The 13,120-nt window shown below is 43.5% G+C and overlaps 1 protein-coding gene across 1 annotated transcript; it reads right to left on the bottom strand.

Annotated features, from left to right (window-relative positions):
* Nucleotides 1–1,859: 1,859 nt before the first annotated feature.
* Nucleotides 1,860–11,309, bottom strand: LYG1 (lysozyme g1). Its single transcript, XM_055400361.2, has 5 exons — nt 11,267–11,309; nt 5,938–6,042; nt 4,860–5,053; nt 2,171–2,303; nt 1,860–1,978 (listed from the first exon to the last, which is right to left on the bottom strand). Exons 1-5 carry the CDS (start codon nt 11,307–11,309, stop codon nt 1,860–1,862), a joined length of 594 nt encoding a protein of 197 aa, XP_055256336.2.
* Between the last annotated feature and the right edge of the window lie 1,811 nt (nt 11,310–13,120).

Below are 13,120 nucleotides of genomic sequence, written 5' to 3'. Positions count from 1 at the left end.
AAACTAACCTACAACACTATGTTAGTTCCTGTTACACAATACAGTGATCCAATATTTCTATTCATTTCATACTGATCAATGCAATAATTCTAGTTGTGATATATCACCATACAAAGACAGTATATAGTTATTGACTATATTCCCCACACAGTACATTTCATACTCACAACTCATTTATTTTGCACCTGGAAGTTTGTACCTCTGACTCCCCTTCATCTATTTCTTTTCACCCACTACCCCTTCCCCCTCTGGAACACATATTTGTTATCTGTTTCTATAACTCTGTGGGCTTAAAAAAATTTTTTTTAATTTTTTATTGGGGATATAGTTGATTTACAATGTTGTGTTAGTATAACTGTTCTGTTGTGCTTTTCATTTGTTTATCTTTTTAGATTCCACATATAAGCAAAATAATGCAGTATTTGTCTGTCTGATGTAATTCACTTAACATAATACCCTTTGGGCTTCCCAGGTGGTGCTAGTGGTAAAGACTCCAGCTGCCAATGCAGGAGACATTAAGAGACACAGGTTAGATCCTTGGGTCAGGAAGATCCCCTGGAGGAAGACATGGCAACCTACTCCAGTGTTCTTGCCTGGAGAGCCTCAAGGACAGAGGAACCTGGCAGGCTACAGTCCATAGGGTCACAAAGAATTGGAAACAACTGAGGCAACTTAGCACAGAACAGAACATACCCTCTCAGTTCAATCACTCAGTTGTGTCCAATTCTTTGTGGCCCCATGGACTGCAGCACACCAGGATTCCTTGTCCATCACCAATTCCCGGAGCTTACTCAAACTCATGTCCATCAAGTCGGTGATGCCATCCAACCATCTCATCCTGTCGTCCCCTTCTCTTCCCACCTTCAATCTTTCCCAGAATCAGGGTAATTTCCAAGAAGTCAGTTCTTCGCATCAGGTGACCAAAGTATTGGAGTTTCAGCTTCAGCATCAGTCCTTCCAATGAATATTCAGGATTGATTTCCTTTAGGATTGATTGGTTGGATCTCCTTGCTGTCCAAGGGACTCTCAAGACTCTTCTCCAGTACCATGGTTTGAAAGCATCAAAATTCTTTGGTGATTGGCTCTCTGCCTTCTTTACGGTCCAATTCTCACATCCATACATGACTACTGGAAAGACCATAGCCTTGAATATATGGACCTTTCTGGGCAAAGTGGTGTCTTTGCTTTTTAGTACACTGTCTAGGTTGTGTTCCAAATATTGCATGGGACTTGGACTAAATAAATCATTTATCTGGAATGCAAATTTAACTGGAATCTAGTATTTTTATTTCCTAATCCAGCAATACAAGCCAATGAGGTACAGGAAGCATTTCATGGAAATCCACATTACAACTCATGCATATCTGCATGTATATGCGTGTGTATATGCTCAGTCACATGCAACTCTTTGCAACCCCATGGACTGTAGCCAGCCAGGCTCCTCTGTCCATGAGAATTCCCAGGCAAGAATACTAGAGTGGATTGCCATGCTCCTCTGTCCATGAGAATTGCCAGGCAAGAATACTAGAGTGGATTGCCATTTCCTTCTTCAGGGGATCTTCCCAACCCAAGGACAGAACCCATGTCTCCTGTGTCTTGGCAGGAGATTCTTGGCAGGTAGATTCTTTCCCACTGAGCCACCTGGGAAACCCAATAGAAATACCCATAAAGAGACACAGCCCTTTATTTATACACACATCAGACCACAAAATGCAGGTAGTAATTCTTTAATGTGATTCACGTTATTTTGATGACATTCAGGGAAACTCAGATTCACAGTTATTGGCCTCATTGGCTACTTTTATTTGTGTAATGGCTAAGGCCGGCTACATGATAGTGATCTTGGGTTTGAGCTGGTTTTAGAAGCCTTGTCTCTTGAAGTACTTGGCTCGTGCAAGGACATCATTGCAGAAGTCACAGCTCAGGTCCTGGCTGCTTCGGATGTAGCCAGCACCTCCCATGTAGGCACAGAGTCCACCTAGAATTTGTGACGTTAGTTAGTGCTGACCCCACAGCCCCTCACTGTGGCAGGGTGCTCAGCAGTTAACTCAAATTCTCTTTCCAAGTTGCTTTTCAGGAGGCAACTAAGGTTTGGAGGAATCGGATGCAACATATTACTTGTATTCCTGTTAATTTCATGCGGGGAAACCGACCCATGGGGAACACGTACCTCTCAGGTACTGGTCAGGGGTCCAGGTTGGGAACCTCCTCTGGATTTCTTTGATTCTCACAGTCAGGACTTCAGTCACTCGGGAAACCTGGGCCTCACTGATCCGGGATGTGGGGGCATGAAGACCAGGGTCCTGCAGGGAGAGAGGCAGTGGGTCTCACAGCTTCCTGGGATCAAGGCTACTTTTTCATTTTCCTTCTTTTTCTCTCCTCCTCCTTTGGCAGAACCATTGCCACCTTCAATCTCCCCAAAGGTAAATAGTAAAGCTAGAAGTGGGGGCAAGGGCTTCAGGGTAATGGTGATGGACACAGCTGAAAACCAGAGGTGACACAGTGTAGGGACTAGTCTGATGCCCTCCTCCTATGCTGCAAACACAACTCCCCCCCAACAGGTTAGAAAGGGCCTTTTCTATCTATACTCATAACTCTTCTTCCAGATATCTGAATGTCCGAAGCTATTTCTGACTTTTCTTAGACACCATGTGCATCTCACCATACGTAGGAGAAATGTATGACTTTGGGGAGTTATTTCTTCATCTTCAAAGAAGATGGATTGTCCTTTCCCCAAGAATGAGATTTTAGAAAGAAGGCAGAACAGGGCAGGAGAAATGACGCTGGTGATAACATCACTAATGTTGTCCTCAGTCCCAGTTCTGCATTTTCCAGCTGCCAGGTGACTTTGCAGCAATGCCTCTGTCCTTGCAAATCCACTTGCTAACTTGTAGAGGATGGATGACTTGTCTTCCCCAACAATCCCATCTGGGTGAGTCCCCAGATCAAAAGAAGATAAAGTATTTGAAAGTATCTTTAAATTGTCAAGTGTCACATACTTTGGGGAGCCTGTTTAAAGGTCATTGAGGAATATGTTTTCCTGAAAGCTTAAGTTATGACTGCAATACTTAAAGGTTTCTCAACAACTAAAACAATATTGTGAAATACAAGGAAAAAGCCTCACTGTCATCTTTGCCATCCCAGTTCCCCCAGCACAGAGTTAATTTAACAGTCGAATTCAACAGTTCCCTGAAAGGTTCTATCTGGTTGTAAGTGATACTGGTCAGAATTAGCACAAAAATGAAATCGATCTTCACAACTAAGAATTGTATAGACAGAAGACAAGAGAAAGACAAATTCAATATTTGTTGAGAATCCACCAAATACCAACTACTTTTTCACATTGTTTCATTGAATCTTCATAATGATTCTCTGAGATTGCATTTTGTCGATGAGGAAACTGAGATCCAGGGAGAGTAAGTGATTTATCCAAGGTCACATGGTTACAACACAACAGAGCAAAAACTCAGTCTGTGATCTCTCTCCTGCACCATCACCTTATTGGAAATCCAGAATAGGGTATGGTTGAAGAAATTATGGCTCTAAGCAAGGCAGAAGTGCAGGTCCCATCTCTCAGGCAGGGCTGGGCTCTTCCAGCTCCAGGGAGCACCTTTCACTCTGTATTCTGTGAAACTGTGCTCCAGGGAAGCCATCAGCAACAATACATGTGAAGGAAATAAAAAGAGAGGAGGACTTCCCTGGTGATCTTGTTGTTCAGTCACTAAGTCATATCTTTGTGACCCCATGGAGCAGCACGCCAGGCTTTCCTCTCCTTCACCATGTCCCAGAGCTTGCTCAAACTCATGTCCATTGAGTCAGTGATACCATCCAACCACCTCATCCTCTGCCGCCCTCCTCTCCTTTGTCTTTCCCAGCATCATTCTTTCCCAATGAGTTGGCTCTTCGAATTAGGTGGCCAAAGTATTGGAGCCCCAGCTTCAGCATTAGTCCTTCCAATGAATGTGTGTGTTAGTCGTTTATTCATGTCTGACTCTTTGCAGTCCTATGGACTGTAGCCCACCAGGCTCCTCTGTCCATGGAATTCTCCAGGGAAGAATACTGGAGTGGGTTGCCATTTCCTTCTCCAGGGAATCTTCCTGTTCGAGGGATCCATCCCAGGTCTCCTGCATTGCAGGCAGATTCTTTACCATCTGAGCTACAGGGAAGTCCCATTGAATATTCAGGGTTAATTTCCTTTAGGAATAACTGGTTTGATCCCTTGCTATTTATCCTTTAGGAATAACTGGTTTGATCCCTTGCTATTCAAGGGACTCTCAAGAGTCTTCTCCAGAACCACAGTTTAAAAGTATCAGTTCTTTGGCTCTCTGCATTCTTTATGGTCCAAATCTCACGTCCATACATGACTACTGGAAAAACCATAATTTTGACTATACAGACCTTTGTCGGTAAACTGATGCCTCTGCTTTTTAATATGCCATCTAGGTTTGTCATAGCTTTTCTTTCAAGGAGAAAACATCTTTTAATTCCATGGCTACAGTCACCATCTGCATTGATTTTGCAGCCCAAGGGAATAAAGTCTGTCACTGTTTCCATTGTTTCCCCATCTATTTGCCATAAAGTCATGGGACCAGATACCATGATCTTAGTTTTTTGAATGTTGAGTTTTTTGAACATTGAATTCCCTGCTGATGCAGTGGCTAAGACTCCATGCTCCCAAAGCAAGGAACCCAGATTCAATCCCTGGTCAGGGAACTAGATCCCACATGCTGCAACTAAGACCCTGCACAGCCAAATAAATAAATATAAATAAATATTTTCTTAAAAAATTAACAAATGTGAAGGAACCCCTTGGGTTGTGAGAAGTGACATATGAGATATCATGACTGATGGTAGGTTACCTGTACCACCCTGACTCCATCACCCACACCTTCCACATTGGCTAGGATGTTGCTGCCATGAGACTGCCTGGACAAGACACCAGCGATCACAGCAGGGTCCACGCAGTACTTCTGGCCAACAGCACGCATGATAGGTCGATATCTCAGGAGGGATGGCATGTCTATTTCAGCCAGCCTTTCAGAAGCACGGACTCCTACAGCAAACATAGAAGGAAGGAGGCAGGTTGAGGTGATTTGTGCTGAAACAGGAACTCAAGAGGAGAGAGAAAATACACTCCAGGGACCCGGGCCATGGTCTAGGACTGAGAAGTCCAAGTTTTGGTCTGAAATCCCTGATGGCCATTCCTAGACCTGAGATTGTAATTCTCTTCCTTTGAACCTGAGTCACTTTGCCCCAAGAAGTGTCCTTTGTGCTCCTCAGCTGGGCTCTCAGGGGCTGCTCTGGCCCACCTGGGAAATTCCACAGGCAGACGCACCATTGGCCCCTAAGCATCCCAGAGGGACCCAGGAAAACCAGCTTCCATACACATAGAGTGTGAGAGAAAAGTTCTCCCAACCCTTCAAGGAGTCCTCAGAGAGTTTCCCTCACAGGTATGCTCACCCCTGCCCAGCTTTCTACCCTAAAATGACACCCAGAAAGCATGCGAGCTTAAACTTTTAAGAAATAATGAGAAATGACAAAAAATGAAGATCAGTACTAGTTTACTTGGCTAGTCCACTTTACTGGTTTCACAAGCACTCTCATCCACCTTACAGTTGGTGCTATACGTCCAGTGGACACTCAGGAGAACTGAGTGACTTGCTGACGCCCCAGAACCAAGACACTCAGACAAGCTCTGTGGACCGCACATCTAGTACCCTCTTTACCACTCCACCAGGTGGAGCTGTGGGAGGCAGCGGGGGCCTGAAGGATATGCTGAAAGGATCAAAACTATGGGAAAGGACAGACAGGTGAAGGATGGCCTCCTGAGGGAAGCGTCAGAGTCCTGTGGAAGATACCCTTGCCGAAAGGAGTCACCTTCTGGGAGAAAGAAGAAGAAGAGGAGGCAGGCAGAGTGGACAGAAAGATGATGAATACCGCAGTAGCTCAGGCCTTGATGCCTTCCGATGCCACAAGATGCCCCAGGGGTGTGGAGGGTCCGGATGTCTCCATAGCATCCCCAACTGCTGCTTTCCGATGAACCTACAAATGGAGCAAGTGCCCATCTGAGACACTGAACTAGGAGTTCTGATCCTACTTCTGTCCATTACGAAGCCGAACTAAAATCAATGACAGTGGAAATCACACAGCCGTGGAAAGCATTCTGAAATTTATAGTATGGCGACTAAGTGATTACAGAAACTAGTGTCTTACCTCTTCTTGCATGGACTGAGGAACAGTTGGAGTTATAATCCTTGCAAACCTCTGGGGCTGAACAGTGCTGTTGGGTGGGTGTCTTGGAATCAGAGCTGAGATCCTGTGTTCCCTGTAAGCTAGTCCTCATCTCGTGTTTTAGATGAGCCCTCAGAGCATCTCCCTCATACTCCTAACTCTGTGGTCTGCTGAGATACTTGTGCTTGCTCTGGAGAAACACATAGTATGAAGCCTGATCTCACTGGGATCTCAACCCAGAGTCAAAGTGAAGGCACAACTGGTAAATTGGACTCAGAGTTGGCTTCCCCTGCTCTTGGGCACACTTCTAGGTGGGAGCCTAAGACAGCAAAGAGGGGAGGATGCATTGTGAGGTCCAGGACCAGGTCTCTGCACCAGGCTTCCTCTTCCCTCTTCTTCCCTTTCTCTCTTTGCCCTTCCTTCTCTCTCTCTAACTTCCGTTCTAGTCACCGAAGGGGCGAGCATTCCCTAGAATTTATAGTTCACATCAGGAGGGCACATGAGCCAGCAACAAGTTACCTACAGAGAGCAAGCGACTGCCCCTTGACAGAGTCACCTCACTGCTGTCAGCTTGTAAGGACTTCGCGTTAGGTCACTCTTTTTTATTTATTTTGTCTTTGACTAAATCGGATTATGTCATCAAATCTTCATGATTTGCGGATTTGGGGAAGTATGTCTGTGGCACATCATCATCTGTGTACTGTAGGTCTGTGTGCTAAGTCGCTCAGTCGTGTCCAGCTCTTTGCGACCCATGGACTGTAGCCTGCCAGGCTCCTCTGTCCACGGGATTCTCAAGGCAAGAATACGGGGGTGGCTTGAAGATCTTCCTCCAGGGGATCTTCCCAACCCAGGGATTGAACCTGTGTCTCTTATGTCTCCTGCATTGGCTGACGGGTTCTTTACCACTAGCACCACCTGGGAAACCCACTGTAGGTTTATGTAAATACATTTTAAAGTTCTGTTTTCTTATTAAGAACTTCATGGGGCTGACATCTGAAAATACAGGTATTTTAGAATAATTATTACTTTAAAAACTTTCAATGAGTAACCTAAGAGAAATGAGGAAATGAAGTGACTTGATGTTTTATGAGTGTACTAAAAATTAAATAAGCCAGCATTTTCTTGTTTATTTTTTAATCAGTGCACTTTTATCTTTATGATTGGTGACAAATACCCTTAATAGTAGTTGGTTGTGCTACTCATTATTCCTTGCCCTGTAGCCTCTTCCTAGTCACATTATACCTGTTCCCCAAATTTCCTTTTGTTTCTCTTGTAACAGTCTTTATTTTAAAGTCTATTTTGTCTGATGTGAATATTGCTACTCCAGCTTTCTTTTGATTTTCGTTTGCATGGAATAGCTTTTTCCATCCTCTCAGTTTCAGCCTGTGTGTTCCTAGATCTGAAGTGGATCACTTGTAGACGACATCTGTACGGATCTTGTGTTTGTGTTCATTCACCCAGTCTGTGTCCTTTTGTTGGAGCATTTAATCTACTTATGTTAAAGGTAATCATCAACACATAGGGCTTCTCTGGTGGCTCAGTGGTAAAATAATCCACCCGCAATGCAGGACACGCTTGTCTGTGGGTTCGCTCCTGGGTCCGTAAGATCCCCTGGAGAAGGAAATGGTGACTCACTCTAGTATTCTTGCCTGGAGAATCCCATGGACAGAAGAGCCTGGCAGGCTGCAGTCGATGGGGTTGCAAGAGTTGGACACAACTTACCTACTGAACCACCGCCACCACCGTGCTCTTACTGCCGTTTTGTTAATTGCTTTGGATTTGTTTTTGTAGCTCCTTTTTGTTCCCTTTCTCTTTTGTTCTCTTCTACTGTGATTTTTTTGACTAACTTCAGTGTTGTGTTTAGATTCCTTTTTCTTTTTTGTGTGTGTACCTACTGTAGATTTTTGGTTTGCGGTTACCATGAGATTTTGATATAGCAGTATATAAACAAGATTGTTTTAAGCTGCTGTCTTCTAATTTCAGAGGCATCTCCAACACCCTGCATTTCTGCACTCCTTTACTCACACTTGCTGGATCTGATGTCATATTTGTATACAGATGATTTCCTACCTTTGTGTTTGCCTTTCAGTTCAGTTCAGTTCAGTTCAGTCGCTCAGTCGTGTCCGACTCTTTGCGACCCCATGAATCACAGCACGCCAGGCCTCCCTGTCCATCACCAACTCCCGGAGTTCACCCAAACTCATGTCTATCGAGTTGGTGATGCCATCCAGCCCTCTCATTCTCTGTTGTCCCCTTCTCCTCCCGCCCCCAATCCCTCCCAGCATCAGAGTCTTTTCCAGTGAGTCAGCTTGTTGCATGAGGTGGCCAAAGTATTGGAGTTTCAGCTTTAGCATCAGTCCTTCAAGTGAACACCCAGGACTGATCTCCTTTAGAATGGACTGGTTGGATCTCCTTGCAGTCCAAGGGACTCTCAAGAGTCTTCTCCAGCACCACAGTTCAAAAACAGGTTTGCTTTTCTATTTGTAATTTTTTTTTCTAGTTGTGGCCTTCTCTTCTCCACCTAGAGGAGTTCTTTTAGGATTTGTTACAAGGTTGGTCTGATGGTACCAAATTCTCTTGTCTGTAAAGCTTTTGATTTCTTTGTTTGATCTGAATGAGAGCCTTGTTTGGTAGAGTGTTGGTGTAGTTTCTTCCCTTTCATCACTTTAAATATATCATGCCTTTCCAGCTTGCAAAGTTTCTGCTGAGAAATCAGCTGATAATCTTATGCGAGTTCCCTTGTACGTTATTTGTTACTATTCCCTTGTTGCTTTTAGTATTTTTTCTTTGTGTTTAATTTTTGTCAGTTTTATTACTACATGTCAGCAGCATAGTCCTCCATAAGCTCTGCTATTTCTGGACTTGGGTTACACTTCCCTTCCCATGTTGGGAAAGTTTTCAGCTATTATCTCTTTAAATATCTTCTCAGGTCCTTTCTCTTGCTCTCTCTTCTCTTTTTAGGACTCCAATAATGTGAATGTTGGTGCATTAAATGTTTTCGCAGAGATCTCTTAGACAGTTCTCATTTCTTTTCATTCTTTTTTCTTTATTCTGTTCTGCAGCAGCAATTTCCACCATTCTGTCTTCCAGCTCACTTATCTGTTCTTCCCCCTAAGTTATTCTGCTACTGACTCCTTCTAGTGTATTTTTCATTTCAGTTATTGCATTGTTCACCTCTGTTTGCTCTGTGTTTCTTCTAGGTCTTTATTAAACATTTCTTGTATCCTCTTGATCTGTGCCTCCGCTGTTTTTCTAAGGTCTTGGGTCATCTTTCTCATCATTACTGTGAATTCTTTTTCAGGTAGATTGCCTATTTCCACTTCACTCCACTTCAGTTGCTCTTCTCAGTTTTTATCTTGTTCCTTCATCTGGAACATACTCCTCTGCTGTCTAATTTTGTCTAACTTTCTGTGATTGCACTTTCTGATTTGTAGGCTGCAGGAATGTAGTTCTTGCTGTCTGCCCCCTGGTGGATGAGGCTAAGAAGCTTGTGCAGGCTTCCTGGTGGGAGGGACTGGAACCTGCCCACTGGTGGGTGGAATTGGGTCTTGTCCTTCTGGTGGTGGACCGGGATGTGTCAGGGAGTATAGTTTGTCAGACAGCTGTGTGCTTAGGACAACTTTAAGCAGCCTGTCTGCTGATAGGTGGGGCTGTGTTCCCACTCTGTTGGTTGTTGGGCTTGAGACATCCCAGAATTGGAGCCTACCACCTGTTGGGTCGGGCCAGGTCTTGGTGAAAAAATGGTGGCCTCCAAGAAGGCTCATGGCAAGAACTGCAGCCACTAGTGTCCTTGTCTTCACAGTGAGCCACTCCCCCTACCTCCACAAGAGACCATCCAATATTAGCAAGTGAGTCTGACCCCATCACTGATGAGGTCACTGCATTTTACCCTGATTCCTCGTGTGCACAAGACCTTATGTACACCCTCCAAGAGTGGAGTTTCAGTTTTCCCCAGTCCTATGGAATTCCTGCAATCAAACCTCACTGACCTTCAAAGGCAAATTTACCAGGGGTTCCTCCTTCCATTGCCAGACTCCCAAGCTGGGGACCCTGACACGGGCTCAGAATTTTCATTCTGGGTGAGAGAACTTTGGTGGCATGATTATTTTCCAGTTTGTGGGTCACCCACCTGGCATGTATGGGATTTGATTTTATCAGATTACGCCCCCACCCACCATCTCATTGTGGCTCCTTCTTTGTCTTTGGATGTAGAATATCTATTTTGCTAGGTTCTAGCATTATTTTGTTGATGCTTATTCAGCAATTAGTTGTGATTTTGGTGTTTCTGTAAGAAGAGGTGAGCTCACATCCTTCTATTCCACCATCTGTTTCCTCTTCCCTAGTTTCTTATAGTTCCAAAATTCCCTGTAAAATTTTAAAAAAATATTTCTTGAATTGGTGGGTCAAGAAAGAAAGGAGTAAATGTAAAGCTGGCCCCATTTGAGAAATTTTTAAATTTCAGATCCAGGAAAAAAAATTTGCTTCTCCTAAGACACTATGCTTCCTCTTTTTCTTTGTCAAAAAACATGACCTTTTCCTCTTTGCCCTAGTTGCAAGGAACCTTAGGACCAAATCTGAAATTCAAGCATGGCAACAGTGTCAGCCTCAGTGGTTAACTGAGTCACATCTCCTTGATCCCCAAAATGCTAGCTTTCTTTTGAATTACATTAGTTTTACAGTGGTAAATCACCTTAATCCTTCTGTAGAAATATATGGCCTATTAATAAATTCAGTAAGTACTTTTGGTGAAAGAATTTTTATAGAGGAACAGTGAGCATTGTTCAATGGTATAGATTTAAAGTCTGGCCTCAAGCAATGCTGCTGTAAGCCCATCCTGCATTCTGGAGAACTCCCTCCTTTTGTCAGGCATCTGGAAGAGACTGTGGGTGGCTGTTAGCAACCCCAGGATTTGTTGAATAGCTTGGGGAAAAAAACTGCAGTTTTTTTTCCACTGTAGTTTTAAGTATCAGAAATAGTATTCCCATGCTTATCTTTCCCATCTCCAAGGTCATTTGGGAAAATGGAGCACACTCACCTGTAAGGACAAGGAGGCCCAAAAGCAGCCACAGCACAGACATATCAATAACTTGGCACCACAGATCCTGAAATGATTTTTAAATAGAAATTAGCTTGAAGATGTGAAAATATCAATTGTCGTCATAACACTATGTACTGTTTCTATGGAAAGGTGTGAAAAGAATGAAGTGTCCCTTCAGACCGTGTCCCTATGTCTGAATAAGAAAATTAATTATTGGAATCAGAATGAAATAAGTTGAACTGGGACATGTGCTCCATCTGTCCTTTTAATTAAAAGTGTTGAGACTCCTGCTCAGCCCACAGAGACTCAACATACTGTCAAGCTACAGAAAACTAATTCTTTCAAGAAACCTAGATACTCTGATTCTCAACATGGAGAAACATGGTGACCTGACTACAGATCTTGAAAAGGCAATTTCTGATGTTTGTACCTTATCCTAGTAGCCTCCTCGTTATCAAAATATAATTACCAAAAGGAGAATTTTATATTAGTGTTTGACTTACTTGGGGTCTTTTTCCTTTAGGTAGGAGAAAAGGTTACACTTTCCTCAGTGTGTTGCCATAGTCTTTGCTTTAAGAAGGACCTGGCTGTTCATTGCAGGACTATTTAGAATAACTAGGACATGGAAGCAACCTAGATGTCCATTGATAGATGGATGAATAATGAAGACGTGGTACATATACACAATGGAATCTTACTGAGCTATAAAAAGGAATGCATTTGAGTCAGTTCTGATGAGGTGGTTGAACCTAGAGCCTGTTATACAGAGTGGAGTCAGAAAGAGAAAAACAATATTTTATGTTAATGCACATATATGGAATCTAGAAAGATAGTACTGATGATCCTACTTTCAGGGCAGCAAAGGAGACACAGACATAAAGAACAGACTTTTGGAAACAGTGGGAGAAGGAGAGGGTGGGATGATTTGAGAGAACAGCATTGAAACATATGCATTACCATATGTAAAATAGATAGCCAGTGGGAATTTGCTGTATGATGCAGGGAACCCAAAACCAGTGCTCTGTAACAACCTAGAGGGGTGGGCTGGAGAAGAAGGTGGGAAGGATGTTCAAGAGGGACGGGCATATGTATACCTATGGCTGACTCATGTTGATGTATGGCAAAAACCATGATAATATTGTAAAGAAATTATCCTCTAATTAAAAAAGAAAAATAAAGAAGGAGCTGGAAGACATTCCCACTCCTCTAAGCCCCTAGCCTGGGCATCTCAGACCCCTTTGGTCACCTTGAGTCATGTTCCCTGTTCTCCCTCTGCCTAGTCAAGAACAGACCTGGGCCAGAGCCTGGGGATACCAATAAACAGGCTATTTCTGCCAGCAAAGTTAAACCCCCTAGAGGTCAGGTCATGGTCAGGGTCCAGGATTGAACTCATAGTAGGCTCGGCAGACAAGAGATCAGACAACTGGTCACCATCAAGCACGTGCTTTCAAGCACCATTATTCTAATCATCTTCCTCATGTATAAAGAGCCCTGGTTCCCCTAGTAGCTACTGAATGAATACACAAATGCCACCAGGATAACTTGCTGTTGACCCCAGGGAACGCCTGAAGAGTCAGCCACCTGCCCCAAACCCTCCACCTTCCACCAACCCCTCCCACTGCAAGCTCCTCCCAGCATCTCATTTGGTCAGCTGAGCTTGGCTACCCATCATTTTGAATTATTACTATCATTACAAGTAGAGTGAGTATAAATATGTACTCAGCAATTTTGTAATGCTCTTTTCATCTTTTTTTGTTTGAAAGTTAGTCTTTTGGGTGGTTCCTTCTAAATACCCAGGAAGAGAATATGTCCCAAGATGAAGAAGAGGTATTAGGAAAGTTATTTGAACAA

The sequence above is a fragment of the Moschus berezovskii genome, chromosome 11, assembly GCF_049115385.1.
Source record: "Moschus berezovskii isolate FMDL1 chromosome 11, NW_MosBer_1.0, whole genome shotgun sequence".
Classification (NCBI taxonomy): Eukaryota; Metazoa; Chordata; class Mammalia; order Artiodactyla; family Moschidae; genus Moschus; species Moschus berezovskii.
This window is presented reverse-complemented; position numbering and strand designations above follow the sequence as displayed.